Source organism: Thunnus thynnus, chromosome 19 (genome assembly GCF_963924715.1).
Source record: "Thunnus thynnus chromosome 19, fThuThy2.1, whole genome shotgun sequence".
Taxonomy (NCBI): domain Eukaryota; kingdom Metazoa; phylum Chordata; class Actinopteri; order Scombriformes; family Scombridae; genus Thunnus; species Thunnus thynnus.
In genome coordinates this window covers 1,164,265-1,192,230 of record NC_089535.1, presented here as the reverse complement: position 1 = coordinate 1,192,230, position 27,966 = coordinate 1,164,265, and the positions used below count along the sequence as shown (strand labels likewise).

General features: G+C 37.5%; 2 protein-coding genes across 3 annotated transcripts in view; one reads left to right on the top strand and one right to left on the bottom strand.

Annotated features, from left to right (window-relative positions):
* The window catches only part of abraxas1 (abraxas 1, BRCA1 A complex subunit), a 49,509-nt gene extending 48,653 nt beyond the window's left edge, over positions 1–856 (bottom strand). For both annotated transcript variants that reach the window (XM_067574148.1, XM_067574147.1), the window contains exon 1: positions 730–856. In XM_067574148.1, the coding sequence (XP_067430249.1) occupies positions 730–810 (81 nt within the window). In that variant the 5' untranslated portion in view covers positions 811–856. The remainder of the gene's footprint in view (positions 1–729) is intronic.
* Positions 857–2,245: 1,389 nt separating this feature from the next.
* Positions 2,246–18,098, top strand: gpat3 (glycerol-3-phosphate acyltransferase 3). The gene is made up of 13 exons (XM_067574265.1): positions 2,246–2,385; positions 4,505–4,681; positions 4,842–4,908; positions 10,120–10,408; positions 10,582–10,656; positions 11,437–11,526; positions 11,654–11,747; positions 12,582–12,697; positions 13,854–13,909; positions 13,993–14,078; positions 14,631–14,759; positions 16,253–16,332; positions 17,605–18,098. The coding sequence occupies exons 2-13, from the start codon at positions 4,538–4,540 to the stop codon at positions 17,732–17,734; spliced, it is 1,356 nt and encodes a 451-aa protein (XP_067430366.1). The 5' UTR covers positions 2,246–2,385; positions 4,505–4,537; the 3' UTR covers positions 17,735–18,098.
* Positions 18,099–27,966: the final 9,868 nt, after the last annotated feature.

The window sequence follows — 27,966 nt, the reverse complement described above, 5'->3', positions numbered from 1 at the left end:
TGTCGACCTCATGAAGCTGGTTCAGATATTATCAACAGTGTCATGAAAACAAACACCGGCTCATCTCAGGAATCTAAAATATGAAATGTATTCTAGTTGTTTAACACTTTTTGCTTACTGCAGAACTTCAGTTTTGTTCTACAATGTCTTGAATGAGCAGATGTGTCCAGACTTTAGACTGATACTGTATATTTAACGCTCTTTATTCCAGTAAATATACTGTATCAGACCACATAGTGGGCGGTAACTGGCCGCCAGCTCTTAAACATGAAATGTAACTGAAGTAAATATCACTTGTTTGGTTCAACATGTTCTGAATTAACCAGCAGACCAACAAGAGTCTTATACTGTCTTTAGTCATCTTCTATATAGTTGCACACTTGTCAATAATCAGTTTCTTATTAAATTAGCAGATTATTGAACGGAGTCCGGAGCGTCGAGAGTCTGTTGAACCTCAGCTTTGGTTAAAAGTTGTATTAATATCGTGCTAAAAGTTTTAGCTTCACTTACACGACAAATACTCCAAATCACAGGCTGAAACCTCGACAACCACACTGTTAAACAACAACTAAACAACTTAAAAGTTGGCTAATAATAAACAACACAGGGACGTTTCACTTCTGTTTGCTAGCTAGCAAAGCATTTAAACTCGCCGCCCACGAGCGTCCAGTAAAAACAAAAACACAACAAAAACATTCATTTTTTAAAAAATGTGAATATATTTCTCACCACGTCTGAATCGCTGTTAACATGCTGAAACATTAGAGAAGCTAAAACTATCCCAGACATCCGGACCGTCGGCTCCGCCATGCTGCTTGTTGATGAAGGTTGGTGACGTCAGGAGCGTCACTGAGCCGCAACATAAACGCAGCAAAAATGTGCGTTTTCTCTGCGCAGGCGCAGTCTGACGGTCGGAAGCTAATTTATGGGATTACATTGGTGTCATAATAATTGAACAAATTCTCCCCAGCATGAAACATAAATAAATAAACAAATATGCAAATAAATACATGAATAAATTGAAAGCAAAAAAAGACCTTAAAGGCAAAATGTAAAACTATATAAATGGGCTGCATTTCTTTCACTGATCGGGATTTCTCTTTTGTGGTCACCTTTTTCAGATTTGCTGCCTCATTTTTCACAGTTGACCCATCTCTCTAAGGTAATGGGCTAATGGGGACCCACCTGCTTCCCTTTTTTCCTTTTTATTCCCTTTTTTTTTCTTTTTATGATAATTGTTCATTTTGTGTAATGTTGATCTTGATGTGTAGGTCTTGAATATAAAATTGTGATAGTGCAGAGGAGAATTTAAAAAAAACAAACAAACCTGAAACTGAAAAATGAATGTTTTACTTTCATTGTATTTTTATTCACTTTCAATATATATATATATATATATATATATATATATATATATATTTGTATGATGCTGGGGAGTTTTTAGTCAATTATTGTGACACAAATTTAATTCCACAGATTCCCTTTTTTTTTGGTCTTTTTCTTCCCTTCTTTTCTTTTTATGATATCTGTTCGTTTCTGTAATGTTGATTCTGATGTGCAGGTCTTGAATATAAAATTATTATTGTAATTGAGATGGACGGTGCACAGGAGAAACTGGGAGACAAATGTAATGTCCTGTGATATTTTTGGGTTGTTTATAATGTCTCAAAAGTAAGTAAAAAAAATCTTTACTTTTTTTAAAATTTGTTTGATGCTTTTTTTTTCACTTATTGTACACATGTTCACATACAGAGGTACAAACAGATACATAGAAAATAGAAAACAAAATGAAAAAAAGAAGACAAAAACAAACAAAAAATGCTTATATTTTACAATGCCAGAATTTGTGTTATATGCAGCATTTTATATTCATTTAATTACTTAAAGGTCTTAACAGCGTTCTGTTTTTTTATAACATCAGATAAAATGGTGCTATATTGTTTAAATTCATTAATAAAGTGCAGGAAAGTTGACTTGCTTCCTGGAGATTTATTTCTTATGAATGTGGAACTTTCCAAAAATAATACATAGTTGTATGTATGTTATTTTCAATCTTAGCTTGATTAAAATATAGCATTACATCACACATTTATTTTTAGTTTTTTTTTTTTTTACCCGAAAGTTGGCTACATCACTCCAGAACATTCTTGTATACAATGTCTTGTCATACAATGAAAAAACAGATGAGAAACACTCTCGTTTTAAGACCACACATTTTTATTTGACGCTTTGGAGGTTTTTTTGTCGAATAATTTTGACCCTAACGTGACTCCATACAGTCGCAGGGGCGTTCTGACTTCGCTTCACGTCGGGATCTCAGATCCTGTAGTTTCTTTGTGCTTCGGGACATTTAGCACAGCTGTGACGGTTTCAACGACTTCTCAGGTATTTATTCTAACAAGATATCCGTGTTTGTTGTTGTTTATGTCGCTGTTATTCTGTTTTTTTTTTAAGTGTAGTTAAGTTTCGCTAAAACCAGAAGTCTGACTTCGACTAACGGTGCAGCTGGAATTCCTCAGTAACGCAGAGCAGGAATGTGAAGTACATGTTAAAGTATTTTAACGTTACTGTAATACTCTGATCCTTTAACTGACTCAGATAAATAACAGTAGAAATACAACAGTTATAAAGACGTTAGTACAAGTAAACGTCCTACATTCACAGTCTTTAGTCGGAATTATCAGCAAAATGTACTTAAAGTATCAGAAAAGTAAATATTCTTAATGCAAAGTGGCTTCTTTCAGTCTTCAAATGTTAAATAAATAACATGTCATTATATTATTATTAATACATTTACATGTAAGCAGCATGTTAACGTAGTTAGTTGTGATTGAGCTACTTTCAACTACTTTATATGTGTTTTGTTCGTTAATTAACACAAATAAAACATCATTTATAAGATAATTATATGTTTTGTACGTAACATCTGTAAACTATAACGATGCGACTGACACGTACCTTCATTATTGATTAATTACTGTTTACTGATTATTTACTCGGTTAATGTCAGAAAATAGTGAAAAATGAACATCACAATTTCCATAAAGTCCTTTTGTTTTGTTCCTTGTTTTAACAGACCAGACAAATATATTCAGTTTCCAAGAAAGTATCAAAGAGAAGCATGAAACCTTCAAGCTGGAAACAATGAATGTTTGGTATTTATGCTAAAAAAAGAAAAAAAAAAGACATAAAACAGTTAATCAATTACTAAAATAGTTGCAGATTAATTTTCCGTCAATCGATTAGTCAGTTAGTTGTGTCCACTCTGCTGTACAGTAACAGCAGCTGTCAGTTCACTGAAGAGGAGAATCAAATAAATCACACAATTAATGCACAAGTTACAGTTATTGAGTAAATGTACTTTAGTTTACTTGAGTTTTTCTTTTTACTCCACATTTATCTGACAGTTAGTTACATCACAGATGAAGATTTAAGTTACTATAAATGAAATAATCTTAAAATACAGACGTCACTAAATATATCTAGTTGTTACTAACATGCTTGTTAGATGTTTTTAATGTGAGGCAGGTAGTAGGCTAACGTTTTGTTTTGTGTTCAGTGCTTCATAACTAAATCTTTACTTCATCAGTTATTAGCTCACTCAGCTTTACGACCTTATTAAAGCTTCTTTCTCTTTGGCTTGTGGCCAGAACAGTATCTGGTTGGAGCCGAGAGATTCTGATTGGCTGGAGTGGCAACAGACCAGTTAGTGCGTAACTGTTAGTGAGTGATGAAGTTACACGATTGGTCGGCTGGCTGTGTTGTAGTTTCCTCATTGGTCGTTACTCTTTCAAAATGAATCAGTGTGAGATGATGGAGGTGGAGGACAGCAGCGAGTGTTTCTGACTGTCAGCTGCTGTTAAATGCAGTGAAGTCATTAAACTCCTGTTTAAACAGACGTATCAGCGTCTCTGCATCTCCTCCTCTACCGTCCAGTGTGATCGACTCTCCAGCTGACGGCGCTGATAGCAGGACTCAGACTATTTATCTCTCTGACGTGAGTGACCACTGGGAAAGACTGGCTGCAAGGCTGAGCGCCGTCACACACATTATAAATTGTAATTTTTTCACAATTTTTTGACATTTCATCAACAAAAAAACGAATCCACTGAGAAAATAATCAGCTTCTTAGTCAGTAATGATCGTTAGTTTCGGCCTGTTGTCTTCAATCTGTGTACAAATAAAACTTTACATCTTCAGACTGCGTGCAGGTGACACGTCAGTCCTTCCCAGAGACGTGACGTCATATAATACGACTTCCTTTCCTTTTATAAGGTGATTTTTGGCTTATTAGGAGGCGGCGTGTTGGTGGATGGTTAGACTGCAGCAGTTCCAGACCAACAACTGGACATTTTTACCACATTTTAGTGTTTTAACCCAAAACCATGATGTTTCTCTAACCCTAGCCAAGTAAACCTAAACAGCTGCATTAAAATTACATGTGAAAAGGTTAAAAATGTGGAGATATGTCAGTCTGGATCACGTTGACTCTGCTGTTTTGCAGACGATGACGTGATCCTGAGCTTGTAGAGCAGCGATGGAGGACCTGTGGTGTGTGGCTGCAGGTGTTTTCCAGGTGTGGATGTTTGTGGTGTTGTTCCTCATCATGCTGCCCGCCATGTTCGGTCTCTCGCTGGGCGTCACCGGCGTCTACATCCAGATCCTGGTCAAGATCCTGGAGGTAACCGACACACACACACACACACACACACACACACACACACACACGTACAGCGACAGTTTGTCCTTTTAGCAGAACTTCTTACTTCACATCTGTGAGCAGTGAGGCAATCGTGTGCCGCATCGTGTCAGAGGTCATCTGAAAATAACTCTCTTTATAGTGGGCCACCGTACGGATCCAGAGAGGACGGCAGGAGCAGCCCAGTGTGCCGGTTCCTCTGCCCAATGGTGAGTCTGTTCATATTAACTCACTGGTGGAGGAAATGTTCTACAGCTTTGACAGTTAAATAGTTGTTTTACTCATTTTTACAAGCAAAAATATCCAAAATTAGGTGGTTTCAGCTTCTCAAATGTGATCATTTACTGCTTTTCTTTATCATACATGATGGTAAACTGAATATAGTGGCTGTTTTATCATGTTTCTGGTTTCCTCTGATATCAGATCTGGGCTACTTGCATGTGTGGTCTTAGATAGGATTCATATCTGATCTCTGGTGATGTGACTGTTGTGAGAACAGCGTCTATTCAAGCCAAACTAGAAGAGACTTATTGTAACTGAACGCTGTTCATACTGGATATTAAAAGATCTCCTTCATTTAAAAGTCTCAGCTCAGTCTGAGTCATATCAAGTGGATATCTGACACATTTACAGTCTTTGTGTTTCCCTGTTGAGCTGCAGGTGGAAGTATAGTAACAAAAAGAGGAACTTTGACACTAAAAAGACTGTAACGTTGAAAGATATCTACTTGATTTGACTCATTTGGACGCTGAAGCTTCATATTAGCTTCAGATAAACTTTGAATACATTTTTGTCCTCCATCACTTCCATTGTAAGGTCATTATGAAGGGATCTTCTAATGGTCAGTATGAACAGGAGGAATGATTACAGCAAGAAAAACAGCTTTAATGTTCATTTGGACTCCTGACTGTTGTTGGATACGACTTTTCCTCTCTGGACTCAGAGTTTCTGCTGATAATCTGCGTTTTGAGTCTTTTTTTTTTAAGAAAAAATCCTAATTTCTCTGATTCAGCTTCTTAAATGTGAATATTTTCTTGTTTCTTTCGTTTCTATGACAGTAAACTGAATATCTTTGAGTTGTGGTCAAAACAAGACATTTGAGGACGTCATGTTGGACTTTGGGAAACATTTCTCACCAAACAACTAATCAGTTCATAGAGGAAATAATCGTTAGTTGCAGCCTTAACTTGTAAACACTGAATTCAATCATGACGTCGACAGAGAAACCGTGTTCAATGTGGATCCGTCACATCTGGAAGTTAATAAGCTCAGTATTCATTAAGCAGAAAGACTCATGACGGACGGAGATATCATCATCATCATCATCATCGTTTTTTATTCCACACCTTCTTCTTCTCTGTCAAAACCTGACGCCTACATTACCCACAATGCAACTCGACTCCTACTAGTGTAGCCTGGAGCTGCTGGTAAAAGCAGCCCAGTGTTCAAACAGTTAATAATCATCAGGGCGGTTATTTATTTACATATTTCTGTGCAGGTTTTTCTTCTCATCCTGACTCTTCATGAGCTGGAAGCAGCAGCTGAACTTCCTTGTTTGTGCTCTCAGTACATTGTGTCCTGCTGTATGAGGGATTTGTTTCAGCTGCAGACACAGATCATGTGACGCCATGTATGTGAGTGTGTATGTGTGTGTATGTGTGTGTGTGTGTGTGTGTGTGTGTGTGTGTGAGTATGGGGGCTCCCCATTGGTCAGTTTCAGCCTCTGATGTCGGGGTGCCGTGTCTCAGGCTGATGATGCAACGGCAGGTTGCGTAACACAGAGTTGACTGTGAAACAGTGAAACAGTGAGTGTGTGCTCACCGCCGCGTGCAACATCAGCACATGTCTGACCCTTCGGCACGCAGCAGCCTCACGCTGTGTCAACACGGCAAACTGTTGTTGAAACTCGGTTCACACTCACACAACTTTATTTTAAATGTCAAATCTGTCGGCAGAGATCTGGATCAGAGTCAGCGGATCCCAAACAAGCATCTGACAAGTCTGAAAAAGTTTATAGTATTATAAATATATATTACTTATAATAAGCATTTAATTCAGTTTCCTGTGAAAAGTTATGAATTTACAAAAATGACTGAAACTGACACATTAAATCAATGAAAATAAACAATGTGTGCTTTCTGATACTAACAGAATGACTAAAAAGCAAAAACTTTGAGATAAACACAAAGAACAATGAAACAATCAAGTCACGTGACCTGAACGTGACCCGGCGCTCAGCTTCAGCCTCGCACGAGGGTTTAAATGATGATTTCTGCGTGTTTTTACCTTCTTCTTCTATTTTCATGCTGCAGAACAAAACTTAAGAGTGTAATTAATTAATTTAGACGTGGCCTCGTTTTATTAAAGGAAGCGTCTGTTGGTACGCGTGTGCATTAGTATTGATTGTGCAAGATCACGTGATCAAATTCAAATAGTTTCAAATGGAGGAACGTTTGTGCTTCCAGGTGATAGACCAGTCCTTCCTGTGGTTTGGGTTAAAACAGTGTAACGTGGGGAAAAATGCTGCATTTAACGACACTAAAATATCCAACGTGACGGTAAAGAATGTCCCATTTCTTAGGAAGTCTGTTCCCTCCTTAAATAACGTCCCTTCCTGTTAAAACTGTGTTTACGTACCAATAAAACAAACTACCGTCAGCACAGAAAACCAGTCAGACCAGTAGCCCCAGTGAACTACTGACACACAATCCTGCTGGTGCCTTTATTAAATATGTGCTGTTCTGATCCAGATTATTTCTAATCTACTGCTACTAATGTTTATATTTATGAATTAATCTGAGGATTATTTTCATTATCAATTATTCTGCTGATTATTTTCTCAGTTAATCAATAAATTGTTTTGTCAATAAAATGTCAGAAAGTAGTAAAAACTTGACAAAAGTCTTGTTTTTGTCTGTCAAACAGCCCAAAACACAAAAATACTCAGTCAATTATGACAAATCATCACATCTGAGAAGCTGAAACCAACAAATGTTCGACATTTATGCTTAAAAAATGATTATTGTATTATCAAAATAATGATCTAATGTTTATTAATTAATCTGAAGATTATTTTTCTTGATTCCATCATAGTTTCAAAGATATTCAGTTTATAATCATATCAAACAGAGAAAAGCAGCAAATCATCACAGAAGCTTTTTTTTATAATAACTAACGATTGATTGATTATCAGAATAATTGCAGAATCATTTTGTGTGAAAATCAACTGTACATGTTGCAACTACAAGAAAATAACGTGTTTTTGTGGGTAATTTGCAGGAATTTAATGATTCATTTACAGACACGTTGCTGCAAATTACAAGAAAAAACTGGAAAAAGTGTTTAATTGGTTTAGTTGATATTATTATAGTATTATATTATATTTGGGTTCATACATTTGCAAAAGTTCTTAATGATATTACATCATCAGAAGCTTTCTTACTAATTGTACTAACAGCAGCTGTTGTGTAATTCTCAGGACATTTCTCATGTGATTTGGAAACATACAGGAAATGTGTTCATGAGTCTTAAGAAACAACTTGTTGTTCTGATATGTAGTAAACACAAAACCAGAGTAAATACAGAGTCTACACAACTAAACCAACTGAACACTCTTTACACTTTCACCGTGTCTGTAAAAATTAACCGTTAATAACCTGCAAATTTCCAGGAAATGACTATAAAATTAGAGCATCTGTAAAATAAATCGTCTCTCAGGTTTGAATGTGAAACATCATAAAGCTTCAGAGCTGAATGAATACCTGCAGACGGAGATGACTTGAGGTGAAAGTGTGAGTGAAAGGGTTAAACATTGCTGAGAGGTCAACGACCTCCTGATTCCTGTTGCTTTTAGTTATTAGTTAATGAGTCACATGTCTGACGTTACGCAACACAATCTGCTTAAGTGTTTTCTGCTCAGCTGACGTGTGACGCTGTAGACTGTAAATAAGAGAGATTGTTTCATTTATTACCAACAAAAACACACAGATTCAGTCCAACGTAAAACAAAATACAACAAACAGCATTTATACGATAAACAGAATGTTGAAGCTTAAAACTACAGATAAAAACACTGAAAGTTAAAATAAGTTTGTTCAACTGATGAACGAAAGATCTTCAGAAAACATCAAACTAAAGATCAGAACAGAACCAATCATAAACCTTTAAAACGTTGTAGCAACGTCTGTATAACATCAAACTATCCAAAAATATCAATTTAAAGTGTAAATAAAGACAAAAGTGCTGATTCATCTTTACAGCAACATTCATATAATTAAGAAAGTTTGACAGAAAAGACTTTAGATAAATGAGAACAAAACGTCATTAGAGCTGCAACAATTAATCAATTAATCAATTAGTCAATCGAAAGATAATTAATCAGCATCTAGTTTGATCATCGTTTCATAGTTTCAGTTGTTTTTTAAGCAAAAATCTTCTAATTTCAGTCTCTAAATGTGATGATTTTCACTTTTTTCTTCATCATATTTGACGGTAAAATGAATGTTGAGGCTGAATCACTTTAACGAGTCGCAGATATTGTTTCCTTCGTTTTGATTGATTTATTATAAAACAACAACATGATAACGTTTCGTTAACGAACGTGAGGTCAAAGACTGTAAAGATACCTGTTTGCTGAGGTAACTTCTGTCCCGCCTCTTCCTCCTGTCACAGCTGATCATCATCATCATCATCATCATCTCATTAACCAGAATAGATCAAAAAAAAGATAATTGCTCAAGAATCTAAATTATTATCAATTCATAAGTAATTATTTCAATATTTTCATTAAATCAGTCCGTCCTGCTGATAAACACACTGCACCTTTAAAATGAGAACGAAAAGAAACAAAACAACAAAACAAACACTCAAATAAACAGACAAAACACAGTTTATAGTGTAATTTACAATAAAAAATAATATTAATAGTAACAAAATTAGAAAAAAATGAATATATATATAAATTAAAAACAAAATAATGAGTAAAAAATATCACCTTGTCACTCTTTCAAACGTTTCTTGTCACTAATCGTCAATCATATCGACCGAATCACCATGACGTCACAACAACAACAACAACAACAACAACAACAATCACCTCCAGGTGAACAGCTGACGGTGGGTTTGAACTGTGCAAACTTGTTTATTTCTGTTGTTATTTTCAGCCGTAACTGTAACGTTTAAAGACATACAGTTAAACTCAGTGATCTGACCGATCCCAGCAGCCTGAACCTTCCTCTACTCTTCAAACACAGCAGTCAGTAGAGATCATATCTGAGTAGTTCTCGTCCTGCTGTACGTACGTGACGCTGTGGTTTTCTACCCTGACGTTATTGTAATCAAACGCTGTGATTGGTTCTATACGCAGTCACATGTCTGCTCTGTAGTCCGTCTCTGACCTCCAGGTTTGTGTTTGTTTCCAGGGATCATTGAGCGAGCGGGGGGCTCCATGGAGGAGGAGATGGGGCAGCTGCGGCGTTCTCGCTCCCTGGCGGGGGGGAAGTTTTGTCTGAGCGACGCCTTCTTCTTCTACAAGAAAGGTATGGAGAGCATCGTGGACGACCAGGTGACCCAGCGCTTCTCCTCCGAGGAGCTGGCCTCCTGGAACCTGCTGACCCGAACCAACCAGAACTTCCGCTACATCAGCCTCCGCCTCACCGTCATCTGGGTGCTGGGCGTCTTCGTACGCTACTGCGTCCTCTTCCCGCTCAGGTCGGTGTGACGCGACGCAGACGCTCACGTCCTCACAGAAACTATCCAGCACCCAGCATGCTTCATGCCGCCGTGTTCACAGATCTCACATGTTTACTAGTTCTGACAGAAATGACGAACGTCTCTACGAACATGAGACGCCGTAATTAACACGTTCTTCCTCTCTGCTGCAGGATCACTCTGGCCATCATCGGCCTGTCGTGGCTCGTGATCGGAACGACTCTGGTGGGATTTCTGCCTGAGAGCAGGTACGACAACAAAACACAGAAACACATTCAGACTTTGATTTCTCTAACGATTACTTTCTTGATTAATCAATTAGTTGTTTGGTCTTTAAATTGTCTGAAAATGGTAAAAAAAAATGCCGATCACTGGTTACCACCCGTACAAAAAAGCACATGTGACTGTTTCACATGCGATACATTCAGGGCACATGTTGTTTTGGGACGTTTCACATGCGATACATTCAGGGCACGTGGTTTTTCGGACGTTTCACATGCGATACATTCAGGGCACGTGGTTTTTCGGACGTTTCACATGCGATACATTCAGGGCACGTGGTTTTTCGGACGTTTCACATGCGATACATTCAGGGCACGTGTGGTTTTGGGACATTTCACATGCGATACATTCAGGGCACATGTGGTTTTGGGACATTTCACATGCGATACATTCAGGGCACATGTGGTTTTTCGGACGTTTCACATGTGATACATTCAAGGGCACATGTGTTTTCGACCTTTTCACATGCATTATATTCAGGGCACATGTGGTTTTCGTAAGGGCAAAACTCAAGATACAACCTAAAATGTCTCTACAACCCAAATATATTCATTTTACTGTCATAGAGAACTAAAGAAACCAGAAAATATTCACATTTAAGAAGCTGGAACCAGACGATATTTAGTATTTTTTAGATTAATTTCTGTCAACTGACTGATTCTTGCAGCTCTGATTCAAGGTTTTGGCTCTAACGTGGCATTTTTATGATGATGCAGGTGAAACTTTGTGTACTTCCTGTGTTTCAGTGCGAAGAACTGGCTGAGCGAGCTGGTTCATCTGACCTGCTACAGGATCTGTGCCAGAGGACTGTCGGCCACCGTCCATTACCACAACAAGTCAGTCTCAGCTGCACGTGTCACACACGCAGCTACGGCCGCAATCACATTACCAGAGTTCACACAGCAGCAGCTGCTGACAAAGCAACATCACACACATGTGTGTGTCTTCCTCTTATTCCTACAGACAAAATAAACCACAGAAAGGAGGAATATGTGTCGCCAATCACACAACACCGATCGACGTGGTGATTCTGGCCAACGACGGCTGCTACGCCATGGTGAGTGTCATGGACGCAGCACTTTATTCTTCCACTCCACTACATCTCAGATGAAGATTTGACACAATGGATAATATAACAAGCTTTTAAAATACAACACATTGTTAAAGATGAAACCAGTGGTTTCCAACCTTTTTGTCTTTTGACGTCTTACAAAAAGCAGTGTGTAGTCGGGGTCACATTTCACATGTCTATGAGTTGTTAACAGCTCCACCAAATAGTGATTTTTCCCTCTAAACTTCTCACATGCTTTCATTTCAATAAATGTTCAAATGATCCAATATTTCAGCAAAAACGATTTGTTTTTTCTTCTTTCCTCTCCCATTAATCATCTCACGACCCCTCAGATTTATCTGCTGACCCTTTGGAGGGGCCCGACCCCTAGGTTGGGAACCACTGGACTAAACTAGCTAACTGTATATAAAGTAGTGTAAACTAGCTCCACCTCCAGCAGCTACAACAGTAACATGCTGCTCTAACACTGATGCTTCACTATTAATAATCTAATGATGTCATATATAATAATATATCAGTCAGAGGGACCAAAACCACTACTTTTACTGCAATACTTTAACTACATCAAGCTCATAATACTTATGTACTTTTACTGCAATACTTTAACTACATCAAGCTCATAATACTTGTGTACTTTTACTGCAATACTTTAACTACATCAAGCTCATAATACTTATGTACTTTTACTGCAATACTTTAACTACATCAAGCTCATAATACTTATGTACTTTTACTGCAATACTTTAACTACATCAAGCTCATAATACTTATGTACTTTTACTGCAGTAAAGTATGTGAGTACTGCTCTGTGCTCTACAGGTGGGTCAGATCCACGGAGGACTGATGGGGGTCATTCAGAGGTCGATGGTGAGGTCGTGCCCTCATGTTTGGTTCGAGAGGTCGGAGATGAAAGACCGCCACGCTGTGACCAGCAGGTGAGACAAAGAGAAACATCAGCAGGAGGAGAACCTGCAGGAAATATCAGTCGCTGCTGTTTCCTGCAGACAAAGAACAGAAACTTCAGAGAGGAAATAACAGGAGCAACCTGACTGACCTTCACACACTGATGTAGTTTCTCCACAAAGAAAATATAACTACCAGTTTAAAATCAAAGTTCTCAGTGTTTGTGTTCTGGAGGCTTCAAGTTTCCACATCACACTGGTGTAAAAGTCGGATACTGGACCACGATTGGCTCCGTGATAGTTGTGATGTCATAAATCCTGCTCATAGACCCATAAAGATCAGATTTTTAATGAGCTCAGAGAAACTTTAGAAAAGTGAAACTGAAAGAAGAAGAAGAAGAAAAACAAACGTTATTGAGTGCAGGAAGTCTTTAAACTCAGTGAAATATTGTGACAACATATAACTGATATCCTACCAGTGATCAATCAAGTGTTATATTTTATTTTATTTTATTTTATTTTATTTTATTTTATTTTATTTTATTTTATTTTATTTTATTATATTATAGTATATTATATTATATTTATTTTATTTTATTTTATTTTATTTTATTTTATTTTATTATATGAACATATTAAAAGTATATTAGAAGCTGATGAGCAGCATTGATTATGTATAACTGCAGTATATTAAAGGACCAGTTCACTCAAATTACAAAAAAACCAACAAGTTGTTTGATTTGATCTGCTCTGGTTTTTGTGTTGCTGGCAGCTTTGAAACGTGACATTTCAAATATTCATCAGCAATATCTCAACATCAGAAACATCTTTCAGTAGAAGAAGAATAAAAACTGTGATGGATTAATTATCCAAGAGAGTTCTGACCAACCAGCAGCTTCACGCCTGAAGCCTGAAGTATGTTAACGTTTAAGCTAGCTGCTCCAACTGACTCATTCAAAAAGCTTCAACTTCTCTGTAGAAACACTGAGTCAGTCTTGTTTTCAATGAGTCATCGCGGTTAAGAGACGTTTGAGGCGACCACATGTGATGACTCACTCTCAGCTGTTCTCTTAAACATCAAACATTCACCACAGAACGCTCTCTAGCTGAGGATTCAGGATCCGACCACGACAAGGTCAAACATTAAAGTTTCTGTCTGCATGACATGACCACATGTTCCTCTCTGCAGGCTCAGAGCTCACATCGCAGCCAAGACCAAACTTCCCATCCTGATATTTCCTGAAGGTCAGTGTCAGCCGCAGCTTGTGATGTGAGGAGGATGATGATGATGATGATAGTGGTTTCATGGTGTCGTCTCTTTCTAACAGGAACCTGCATCAACAACACTTCAGTCATGATGTTCAAGAAGGGAAGCTTTGAAATCGGAGGGACGATATATCCGGTCGCAATCAAGGTAGAAAGAAGAAACAACACAAACTCTTCATCACCAGAACTTCCTGCACGTCAGCTGACTGCAGTGATTAATTATTTATTAGTTTACATTCAAGTTAACTACACTCACTATCCTCCATAAACCTTTAAAAACATTGTAGTAATTCATTTATTTTCCTCTTTGTCTTACTAACATTCTCTTCTCACACACTCAAAGGCCACTTACCAGCTTTTTTTTTTAGACCTTTCAACTGCTTCTCATGATCCACATCAGTGAGAGCAGCTGACTCAGGTCTCAACACGGAGCTGAGATGGTTTTTTGTCTCGTTTATTATTCCCAACATGATACAAAGCTTTACCAGTAGTGAGGAGAAAAGTGTGAAGTGTGTCCTGAAGGAGGCGCTGGAGGAGATGTCATCAATAAAAACTAAAATCAGCAAGAATCTGATCAATAAATGTTATTTATTGATCATAGTTCTGCTGCCTGCACTCAGTGTGTCTTAACTCTCTACTGTTGTTTTGCAGTTAGTTAACAGACTTTAATGATATGAATGTTCGTGTCTCTGTGTGTCAGTATGATCCGCGCTTCGGTGACGCCTTCTGGAACAGCGCCAAGTACAACATGGTGAGCTACCTGCTGCGGATGATGACCAGCTGGGCCATCGTGGTCAACGTGTGGTACCTCCCTCCCATGACCTTACAGGTAGACGGTCAGATATGTCTCATATTGCTCGTATCTGAAGATCATTCAACATAATCAAACTGCAGATATGATGTCATGACACAGATGTTAAACAGACAAATATAACATGGTCACAAAGCAAGAGTGAAATCTTTTTATTTTCATTTCCTGTTGGATTTCTCTGGATTACGAGACACCACTATTTTACAAAACCTGCATCTTCTAGTAACACATGAACACAAGCACCTGGAACAAGACTTAAGTTAAAACCAGGCCCATGTCTGGACCAGGTCTGGTCAGCGGTCGTGTCTATAATGTGATTTCCAGGATTTTATTTTATGCTTTATGTGGCTAACGTTAGCTTATGCTAAACATAAACGGGAGGAAGAAATGACCGCTGTGTTGCAGACTGAGAGGAAGCAGGTTGGTTCTCAGGTGGGTCAGTGTCCTCTGGCTCAGAAGTGGATTCTGGATCTGGCTCCATTCTGCAGGTCGCAGTAGATGATATTTTGATTGACAGATGAGCAATTTTGAAGCCTAATTTTATATACTTGGTGATTTTTTTTTTTAATCATTCAAATTTGGCAGGGTTGTTAATAACACACGTCTCTGTGGTGTCAAACTCAGAAGAGTTATTGTTGCTTTACACAGACTTTAAATGTTCATCTGTGGTTTTCTGTACTGGTCCCAGTAGCATCACATGACTGGTTAAGATACGTTTGAGTCGAAAAAAAAGGTTTTAAATGCAGCTGCAAGAACTAAACTTTCCACTCATATCTTGGGATGTTTGATTTGAAAGAGAAGTTATTTTAATTCTAATTATCTGTTAACTCCTGCTGCTCTTCATCTGTTTCACTCTGTATTCAGTTTTTTATCAGTGATGATTATTTGGTGCTTTAACTCTTCTTCATGAGCCTTTTTTCTGTCTCTGTCCTGGTCGATCATCACGGAGGCTAGTGGAAATTATAAATGAAAGTTTTGTCAGCATTTTGGGTGCAAATTCAAGAGTCTTATCTCCACCCGGTTGCTGCAGTTACAGTCAAATCAAGCGCACCTGCAGAGCGGCCGCCCCTTACTAACCTGATATAACGGCTACATGAGTCTCATGTTTTACCCTCAGGACTCGAGTTGTTGTTCATCGTCTGTGATGTGAAAACGTTTGCGTCGGTTTAAACAGTTTAACATCAGAGCTGAGAGTCAGAAACACTCACAGACAGCCACAGTTCACATACAGAACTTTCACATATCTACAGATTATCTTCATAAAGAGCTTTTCTCGGCTCATTTATATGTTTCACATGCGAACAGACAACTCCGTCTTCATCCATATTTACCAAATCAATATGTTTTTATCTTACTAATCAAAGTGTTGCACAGTTCACAATAAAAAACAGCTGATTATCTATATCTGGAATATAAATATCTAAATACTGTGTGTCTGGTTTAAATGGTCCCAGTCTGATGTCACTGTGTTCCAGTAACATAATGAACTCTGTGTTTGTGTGTCGGAGCAGGACGGTGAAGACGCCGCTCAGTTCGCCAACAGAGTGAAATCTGCCATCGCTCATCAGGGAGGACTGCTGGACCTGGCCTGGTGAGGAAGACGAACCCTCCGATCACTGACACGTCACTCACAAGAACATTTACTCAAATACTTAAAGGACCAGTTCACTGTTCTTCAAACAGTCAGGAGCCCAAATGATGTTCATACTGACCATTAGAAGATCCCTTCATAATGATCTTACAATGGAAGTGATGCAGTCGTTTTAAGAAATCCTCCAATTTACAGCAGTGAAACTGCTCTTTAATAATACAGTGATGTCATATATAATGATATATAATAATATAACACAGTGAGAGAAGCTGTTCTGCAGTAGTTTAACCTTTAATTAGGGACCGAGCCCAAAAGGTAGAGGACTACTGTTTTACAGTAGGACCCTATTGTTTTCCGTGTGTTTGTTTGTTTCTTTATTATTACGCCACTTCAACCCTAAATTTGACCCCCTAAACATGCTCAAAAACTCACCAAATTTGGCACACACATCAGGTCTGGTGTAAAATTTGATAAAATGTAAAAATTAACCCCTAAAGTGCCAAAAATGTGCTCTCTAGCGCCACCTATGTAACTAAAATGGCCGCCACGGCCCGTAGGAATGTTGTAGAGAGATCAAACCAAAACTCAATTATTCGTCTCATCAAGACCTACAAATCATACTCTGACACCCCTGACCTAAATCCAACAGGAAGTCCACAATTAGCCTTTCAAAGTAAGACTTTGCTCTGATTTTGGACCCTGAACAAACACTATCTCCTCCGAGGGCGTTAATGGTATCGGCTTCAAACTTTGATACATGACTAATGACACTGTGCTGAAAAAAAGTTGTTAAAACTTTGTAATAACTCGAACGGTTTGGATTTGATAAGCCCTGAAAGGTCAAAGTCTTGTGACTCATTTAAAGTTCAAATGAAGTTTGTATCTAAAACTATGTGGGAGCAGTAAATGTTCAAAAAGGTGTGGGTTCACTCACACTCTGCATTCAAATATATGAGTATTTTTCTGTGTCCAGCTGCAGTTACTTATTGTCTCTCCACACCTGACAGTACACATGTCAATCAAACTTTCAAAATAAAAGCACACCACACTTGTAAGAAACATCCCTCATTTGTAATAAGAGTGCGAGGTCCCGACCAACGCTGCTCACAGCTTTAATACTTTAAATACATGTTGTTGGCTGTGTTTCTTCTACTGACGCTACAGTTTGAATGAAGAACTTTCACACGTTATGGAGTAAATCTACACTGTGGTATGGATACTGCCTTCATTATGTGTAAATATGATGTTATATGTATGTTTTCTCTCTGACAGGGACGGAGGGCTGAAGCGAGGGAAGGTGAAGGATTCGTTTAAAGAAGAGCAGCAGAAGATGTACAGCAGCATCATTGTTGGACAGAACGGCTCTCTGAAACCCAGCGGTGAAAGTAGAGAAGAGGAATAAACAGGACAATCTCTCTGCTCTGACAATCCCGTCCCATCATCATCATCATCATCATCATCGTCATCATCACCCTCCAGATCACATGTGACCTGGATGGATTCCATGTGTCTGGAAAGCTGTAATCTTATATTTGTCTGTTTTATCTATAAAGTCTTAATCTACAGTTTTTATACAATCTGAACATTTGAGTCCAAAGTCTTTAAAGCAGCTCAAAGTGAATCTTTTTATGTGTCTGAAGGTCTCGTGTTGCTGTAGGAGAGTTTCTCCGCCAGCAGGAGGCAGCGTAGGACAACCAGACGCTTCAATGTTCTGTATTAATGTACCAACATGTTTTTAAACCAAATGTATTTTATGTTGAACTGCTCTTTTACTTCTGTGTGTCTTTATTTAAGATAATAATAATTATAATAATAATAATAATAATAATAATTTGCACACACTCATGTTCACATCTCCTCTAACACATGTGTCACTATCAGGATTTTCTCACCAGACACCAAACTTCATGCACAATTATTAGGATTTTTTTCATATTTTTTCATAATAGGAGAAAAAGATAGAATCTGCACAATGTAAATATTGAAAATACTAAACAGAAAAACAGCTCAAAACTGGCTGCAGACTGAGGCGATCGTGTCTGTGGAGACACAAGAAACACCAAAGAGAAAAGACAAATATAACAATAATAATAAAATAATCAATAAAGAAATAAAAATGAAAAAAGGAAGGAAAAAAATCTGAAAAAATTAAAATTGAATAAATTAAAAATATATATATATATATATATAAAAGATGAGAAAATAAATGAATAAAATAGAAATAGCAGGAAAGTAAAAATAGAAAATATCTTTATTGGACATGAAATATGATGCAGGATTAATTAATTAACTGTGTTTTTATTTTATTTTTTGTCTCTTTTTCAACTGGACTTTTGGGACATTTTGTCTCTTTAAACTTCTAAAAAATAAAGAAACAAATCAAACTGGTTGAACTGGTCTCAGCTGATGAAGAGGAGTCACAAACAGCTTCATCTGAAGACGTCAAAGCTAAAAAAGGTTGTTAACAGCTGATGTAAAGTATTTAGATTCAGTGTCACAACTTTCTCCTCATGAACTAATGCTGAATTATTTACATATTTAATCTTTATTGGCCTTAAACTGCTTAATTTTCTAAATACTGAGGCTGCAAATAGACTCAGACTGTAAACTATCCAGCATGTTTTAGATTTTAATCGTAGAATAAACTGAAATTGTCTCCAGATTTCTAAAAAAAACCACAAATTCCCACAAACACATGGAGGATCAGTTGAGTTCAACAGCAGGTCAAAGGTTAAAATGGTTTTTATTTGGATCAGACACTCATAGCTCATCTGACCAGACAATTTGCTAATTTTATTTTTCATTTAGTTTCATGGTTGTTTTACTTTTGGACTCAAAGTTTCAAACGTGCAGAAACACAAACTGCTGGAGTCAAACACACAGAACTGAAACATCTGCATGAGACGAGGCGACACATCTGCAGACAGCAGCTTCATCGCCGCAGCAACACTGTAGGAAATAAATACAACCGTCATTATTACATCATTCTGTCAAACAAACGAACCCTCATCACAACAGCCTGGAGATCACACAAACGGCGTCCAGAAGAAACTATTTACACAACAGCTCATATCTGAAAGTTCATCATTTATTGGTTAAATATGTGTAATTTCTTTAAATAGAGACGATGACGTCAACAGTCTGACTTTATTCATAAAACACTCATGAAAACTCAAATATTTAACATGTGAAATACAGTCAGATAGACTCAAACAGTTATGACGTTAAAAGGTGTTAAATAATCATCACGACGGTGTTTGACCTGATGTTTGTGTTGTTCAGGTGACGTCATGTCAGTGATGATGTTTCATCTGTTTGTTTACTTACAAACATTCAAACCTCTGAAGACTCGACATCACATTCAGTGTTTTACACTGTAAAAACCTTTGTGATTAAAGTGTTTAGTTTTATACTTTGAAACTGTCGTGAACATTGAGACAAAACAACAGTAAAATACTGTAACGACCACTAAACTGTCTTATTTATTTATCTACATTTACAGCTGAAACATAAATAATAATCACCTCACTACAGGAAAACAAAATGTCCTCAGAGTTTGTTCCAGTAGTTTAAACTGTGGTTTCATGTCTTCAGTCTGACTGTATTTTACTGTATTTTTACTGTATTTTTACTGTATTTTTTCTGTATTTTTTCTGTATTTTACTGTATCTGTATGTATTTCAGATTATTAAACTTTCAGTTGATGTAAATATGTGAAGTTTGATGTGTTGAATGAAAACAACAGAAACAAACTGAAGCAGAGAACTTTCAGTCAATCATCATTTTTATCTTTAATCAATATAGATTCACTGTAAAGAATTCATCATCAATATTTACAATAAAACAACAAATTTAATAAATAAAATGAAAGTTTTCAGAAGTCTGACACAAATAAATGGCAATGTGTTAAATAATCTTGCAGATGTTTGATGGAATTATTTGATAATTAACTGTTTGTTTTTTTTAAAATGCAACAATGATTAACAATTCAATAATGAACAAAGTCGTGATACTTTTATAAACGTGAGTTTTCTGAGCTGAAGAGAAACATGAAACCCTGCTGAGTGATCAACAGAACATTCATCAGCATCTATATCTTCATCACTGATCAATATTTTAAATTTAAATTTAATTCTGTCATAAACAACAAACACATAAAACATGAATATTCATAAATATTCACAAAATAAAAACCAAACATTGGACAGAAATTCACTCAAACATCAGATCTGAACATGAAGACGAAGAAAAAACAAACTGTAAACATGTGACACAAACAAATAAAACTATAAATCATTTTAACTGTTGATGCAGACTGAAGGTAAAGTTGTGACGTGCAGATTTAATTATAGTGAATATTATTTATTATACAGTTTATGTGTTTTTAAACTGTATCAGCTGATGCAAACTTGAGTTCTGACTCCTGTAAACAGTCTGATGTCATTCAGCTGTTTCTACACATAAATACTCAACAATGTTAACAATGTTTCACCATCTTAATGATTTAAAATGTCCTTTACTGCAGCAGGTTCTTTTATTCTCAGACAGTAAACTGAAAATCTGAAATTTTGGACAAAACAAGACATTTAAAGATGATTTCCGGTTTATAAATATCAATAATTGCAGCCTTTAAAAACACTGTTATGTCAGTTTTTAGAGGAAATCTGCCAATAAATCTAAGAAAACCCGGAGACGTTTCCTCCTGAGGTGCGATGGAGGCGGCGGCGGATGAGAGAAGAAGAAGAAGAAGAAGAAGAAGAAATGCTGCACACAGCTGAGTCGGGAGACAGCGAGACATGTTTACTGTGACGGTGCTTTAATAAAGAAAGCAGAGACTGTGAAATAGCATCTGAGTTATTCTTCCACACACACACAAAGCCAGGCTCTCTCTCTCTCCGTCTCTCTCACGCCGAGGCCGCCTCAAGCACCCGGCTATAATAACAATCCCGCAACTTCAAATTGCTTGAACAGAAATGTTTGTTCTCCCCCTAACAAGATTGTGAATTATTAATAGGATCTAAAGCCGATTCTATAACCCGATTGTTGAGGTGGGATTCTTGGCGAGCGATGCTCCGCCACACCATTTACTGTGATGTATGTGTCTGCACATCTTTATATCCAATTTAATGTGATTCAGATAGATTTCAGAGGGACATCATAAAAGGCATTGGAGTGACCCCCCGACTGTAGACTCCATACAACCACGTATATGTCTCAATATGTTGATTCGATTTGCTCAATTTTACTTTTACCCTCCAGTGATCTATACAAATGCAATGCAGGTACACTAAGTAAATATGAATACATTTCCAAATTGAATCCGAGTGAATGTAGTCCACAGACGACATCATTTTAAATCCGGCTGTGCTGGGAACCGAGCCGCGGGGGGGCCCCCCCCCCCCACCGACCACTCACGAGGGTTAATGACTGAGGCTCTCTCTTTCTAAGACTCGCCATTAGTTAGAGTGTAATGCCTTTAAATACATTGTTCTGCCATCTATTCTGTGCTGCTGCTGTAATGTATGTGATGCTGAGGAGGTACAATACAGCTCAGAGAGGAGGATCGATACCGGCAGGCAGGCGGGGAGGGAGGGGGGGGGGGAGAGGAGGAGGAGGAGGGATGAAGCTCGCTGTCGATATTCACAGCGTTCCTGAAACCTCCTCTTCTTCTTCTTCTTCTTCTTCTTCTTCTTCAGCCGCAGCTCCAGTTTAGTGTCAGATGATCAAAACCACAGAAGAACATTTACTCAGTTTTAAGAGTTTTATACTTTTTCACATCAGGATTTTACATCTAAAATATTGGCTGAATATTTTTTATATTTTAACATATTTGGTCCTCAACATTTTCAGCTTGTGGCTTCTTATAAAAAAAAGCTGTTTAGTCACATATTTCCATATTTTAAGTTGTTTCTCAGATGCTTTCATTTGTTTTTATGCAACGTTTCACAAAAAAAAATCAAAGATTAAAGCAAAAATAATAAACTGAATGAATGTTGAGGTACTTGTACTTTACTTGAGTATTTCCATGTGATGCTACTTTCTACATTTCAGAGGGAAATATTGTACTTTCTACTCCACTACATTTATTTGACAGCTTTAGTTACTTTTCAGATGAAGATTTGACACAATGGATAATATAACAAGCTTTTAAAATACAACACATTGTTAAAGATGAAACCAGTGGTTTCCAACCTTTTTGTCTTTTGACGTCTTACAAAAAGCAGTGTGTAGTCGGGGTCACATTTCACATGTCTATGAGTTGTTAACAGCTCCACCAAATAGTGATTTTTCCCTCTAAACTTCTCACATGCTTTCATTTCAATAAATGTTCAAATGATCCAATATTTCAGCAAAAATCAAAGATTAGAGAAAAAGTCCAAAAACTGAAAACAGATTTGTGTATCAGAACTTTGTTTTTTCTTCTTTCCTCTCCCATTAATCATCTCACCACCCCTCAGATTTATCTGCTGACCCTTTGGAGGGGCCCCGACCCCTAGGTTGGGAACCACTGGACTAAACTAGCTAACTGTATATAAAGTAGTGTAAACTAGCTCCACCTCCAGCAGTTATGTTTTAGCGAGAACTTTAATTTTAATATCTTTATTTTATGTATTTTGTTGGACTTAAAGTTCTCAGATGTTCCTAAAGATGCAACCAAACACCCCAAAATACTGAATGATTCTCTGATGTCTGTGTGTCATCCAGCATCATATATTCTATATTTCTGTGATTAAAGTTCAGCACTGAGATGAGCTGATATGTGATGATCATAAACACGAGTTTCCAGGGTATTTTATTGGATATACTCATGTTTACACAAGATATTATCATGTTCATGGATGATATCCTGTTTAGACATGATTGTATCTTATTTATGCAAGATATTATCTAAAGATAAACAAGAATAAAATACACAAATAAGACTGGAGAGATAAAGCTGTGGTGTAACAGTCATAAAGATTTGTTTTGGTTTTTGTTACTGGTGATGTTTCTGCTACCAGCTGGATTCTAACAGGATACGAGATGCTGCGACTGGTCCCAGTAGAACCAGGACTGACTGGTTACAGCTCAGCGATGTCAAACACAAACATGCAACTTTTACAGCGAGACTCTTCTACAAAACCTCAGAAAGAAACGAGGAAATGAAATAGTTTCTCTGTCCTGACTGAGTCTCTGTGAGTGGCTCTGACCAGAAGGGGGAAATATGAGACCAGAGCTTCTCCGAGGACGCAGCTGATCTGCATACACTAATGAAACAGCCTATAATTGGTCAGAATTGATTTTTTTTTCTCTCTCCCTGCTTTGATTGAGCTGCAATTGAGTCTGAAGTTCCTCAAGTGGAGAACTGATTCATTTGTGGTTTAAATTCCAGTTTATTTAGTGTAGAAAATAATTATGTAGTCGTGCAGTGATTGGACGTCGAGGAGGAGAACCGCTGACCTCCTCGTCCAATCCTCTGGCCTCCTCTCGTTTGTTATGAGAGGAATCATTTCTGCCGTCATCTACAACCCGTCCCCCAACAATTCATTGTGCTTTACTGAGTGTAAAAGGTGGAGTTACATGAAAAATGTCCTCCGGCGAGGTACATGAAGGTGTGAAATTGCAGACTCCTCTTTGCCCTCGGCCTCGTGCCTCAAAAGGTATTTCTTCTTTTATTGACAGAGCGGCTGAATTTCACCCTGATGGCGGCTGCTGCTGCTGCTGCTGCTGCTGCTGCTGCTCCCCGGCATCCTCCCTCCTCCACCTTGATTGCTTTTGTTTCCAGGTCACCTCCTATCTATCGCTGCAACTTTTCCAATTTCTCAGGGCTTGTTGTATGAAGACAGAAGACATTGCCGTCACCGGTTCTCTGGGAAATGTACATAAACCTCCGCAGAGAGACGATACAAAAGAAAAACACATAGAAATCTTCTCACTTTCATGCTCGGTGGGCGACACAGAGACCCCCCCCCCCCTACCCCCCCTCGATACAACTTCATCAAATGAATAATCATATAAATGTCACGGTTCATTAATATGAAATTATCTTAGCATGAAGATTAATTGCATTAAACTTATGAAAGTGTGTTTTTTGTGTGGATGTGAGCCGGAGGAAATGATGGATGATGAGAACGGCGTGATGAATGGAGAAAGCAGCGGAACTAAATTGAAAGTGTACTCATCCGTTCTCTCTCCCCTCACAACTAATGATAAATTGAGCATGTCCCGTTGAACAATACACGTCGAGGCTTAACACCCCCCCCCCCCCCCCCTCCTCCTCCCGGAGACGATGTGACGGCTTAACGTCACCTCTGCGTGGACGCTGAAGAGTCCAGCGTGAGTCCTGATCTGTGTTCGTTTTGATCACTGGAGAGTTTAACGTGTTTAAATCTGATTCTTACTGTAAACAGCGATGAAAATGACCCTGATGATGTCACAGTGATGTCATCAGGGTTATCTCAGACAAACAAAGTCTGCGTGTAAAAAGAGCTTGAGGGACGTGGCATCTTAAAGACACTCTCCAGTTGCATTATGGGAAATGTAGGATCCACTGTTTTTGTTTTTTGACCCAAACTAGACAATAAAAGTCAGAATATCTCCACCTTCACTGGTGTTGATTCTGTTTTTAATCCGTCTCTCAAAAGTCTGAACGGAATCAATGCTCTGCTTTAATAAATATCTTATTAGTATATAAATATCTATATTTTGTTTGTTTGTTTGTTTGTTTTTTTGGTACTGTTTGTTGTTGTGCTGTTGTATGTTTGGATGGTAATGGACTACAGATGCAAATTAGCTTCAAGCTAACTCATTTATGCTTAATACTGCACACTGTCCTGTTCAATAAATCAAATCAAATAAAAATAAAAATATCTTATTTCTCATTTCTGTGTTCCAATCATTTATTAACTGTTTATGCAGCTGTTGCAGATGCTTCACAGGAAGTTATAATACACTCAGCAAGCACCTGTCCAATCTAATGCAATACAACAGATACGACATAAATTCTACTTTTATGAAGCTTCTACGGTTAGTTTTTGTTGACATTGTCAGAAATGTGATGATTCTTCTTTATGTGTATTATTGAGGTGGTAGTTGGGTTCTGCTGGTGTTCTGGAGCGTTATATTATAAAGTGTTCCTGATATTTTGTCCCTCTGTATGTTAAAAGAGTTTCTGACAACATCAACAAAAACTGAAACTGTAGAAGCTTCGTAAAAGAATTAAAATCAGAGCTGTTGTGTTGGATCGCATTAGATTGTACAGATGTTCTTAATAAACCTGATCAGCAGACTGAATGTTTCTATTGATTATTCTGTTTTAAGTCTGACTACTTAATAGAAGTGCAACACTAGATCAATGGAGTAAATGCTAACATCAGAACGCTAACATGATGATGTTTAGCAAGTATAATGTTCACCATCTTAGTTTAGCATGTTAGCATGCTAACATTTGCTAATTAGCACTAAACACAAAGTACAGCTGAAGGGAAAGTCTTTAGTAAATCAAAGTATTGAACACAGAAAGAGAATTATCACATTTTAATGTTTTCTTCAGTGATCAGTGAGTCGTCTGTACATCATGTTACACTGCTAACAGCGGCGGCTAACAGCGGCGGCTAACAGCAGCGGCTAACAGCGGCGGCTAACAGCTGCGGCTAACAGCAGCGAATAACAGCGGCAGCTAACAGCAGCGGCTAACAGCGGCGGCTAACAGCGGCAGCTAACAGCAGCGGCTAACAGCTGAGTCACATGACTTTAATGTGGACATTAGAGGGAAAGTCAGAAGGATTCGTCCTCTGAGGAACATGAACGTTTCACGTCAGCTGAGATTTCAGTGGATCGACTGACAGAACAACATGTTAACAACGTTAAAGGAATAGTTCATAACTGGTTTAATAGTTATGAAATAATCAATAATAATAATAATCACTATCAGAAGACAAGAACATCAATATTGGACCATTTTGCAAAAACGTTGATTATGTTCAGTGACGTTTTTAAAGTTTTACCTGCAAAGTTTCATTCAGATCACTGTGTGTGTGTGAATGTGTGTGTGTGTGTGTGTGTATGTGTGTGTGTGTGTGTGTGTGTGTGTGTGTGTGTGTGTGTGTGTGTGTGTGTGTGAATGTGTGTGTGTGTGTGTGTGTATGTGTGTGTGTGTGTGAATGTGTGTGTGTGTGTGTGTGTATGTGTGTGTGTGTGAATGTGTGTGTGTGTGTGTGTGTGTGTGTATGTGTGTGTGTGTGTGTGTGTGTGTGTGTGTGTGAATGTGTGTGTGTGTGTGAATGTGTGTGTGTGTGTGAGTGTGTGTGTGTGTGTGTGTGTGTGTGTGTGTGTGTCCTCTCATATATTTTAGTATTTCCTGATTCTTTTGTCCTCTGTAGATTCTTCTTTGTAGATTCTTCTTTGTGGATTGTCTCTGTTTTATCCCGCAGCGATCAATGACTTTAATTACTTTTCTAAATAACTAACCGGAAGCAGCTCTGAGGATTGATTGCCAGAATTTTTTTTTTTTTTTTAAACTTTTTGTTGGGTAAAAAACAACCAGGCAGCCAAAGTTACAGATGATCAAACTGGTATTAAGGAAGCGTCTGGCGGCGCTCCAGCTGACAGCCTCTATTGTAAATGATATCTGTGAGATTACAACAGTTGGGGAATGAAGAAGAGGATCTCTATCAATCTGCACTCCGGCCATTAATATTACAACACTACTTATGTCACGCAGTGTAATTTTGAATATTGACATTTTCTGCAAAGTTTCTATCATTATAACGCTGCATTAAGTCAGATTTACCATTAGATTGATTTATCTGCTCTGTGCTTTGATGCCAATTTAACATTTAAATATTTAAACACTTAATAAAAGGTTCATATATATAAATGTATATATATATATAATAATGTGGTTGTAATCAGTAATAAGAGCACTTTTAAATGTTTATTAATGTATTTGTTTACAACTGAAACCCAGATGAAGAATTAGTTTATGCTTTATGGGAAACTAAACCATGAAGCAACTGCTTTACAAACAAACAAATAAATAAATAAATATCTCATATTTCATGGAGTTACATCTGTGTTATAATCATTATTAAGTGTTTCTATGTGGGTCGGTATCAGTATCACATCCAACCACTGTCACTGACCCTGCTAATATGATTTAATGCAAACTGCAACGTATCAAATAAACGCAGTCCGAACATATTTATGTGACAGGAGACAAATATCATCCAGTTCAATGTCTGAACGCACCTGCTGCTGCCTGTTTATACTGAGAACATTTACATTTACAAATGACTTACTATTACACTACTATTATCACCTGTAGACTTATGAGTTAATTACATAGAGGCCAAATAATACATGTTTCTAGGAACTGTGTAAAGAAAATAATAAAAACTAGACTGACTGATAATAATAATAATAATAATAATGATGTTCAGTATTTTGTATCCAGCTGTAGATGGAAGTTACTGAATGTGTTTTTTAAAGCTGTGAACACCTTTTATCTCGGCAGAAAAAAGAAAGCAGATGTTTTGTTATTATAAATATTGTTTAATAGACTTTTGGTGAAGACATACAGTGAATATAACTGAAGAGCTACGAGCTTCACCTTTATTCACTAATATTTGTTTTTCCTCTTTTATAATAATGATT

Coding starts and splice junctions, on each gene's coding strand:
- gpat3 (XM_067574265.1), top strand. CDS start 4,538: ATGGAGGACCTGTGGTGTGTGGCTGCAGGTGTTTTCCAGGTGTGGATG. Junction 4,909..10,119: donor GCCGGTTCCTCTGCCCAATG/GTGAGTCTGTTC, acceptor GTTTGTTTCCAG/GGATCATTGAGCGAGCGGGG. Junction 11,527..11,653: donor ACCGTCCATTACCACAACAA/GTCAGTCTCAGC, acceptor TTATTCCTACAG/ACAAAATAAACCACAGAAAG.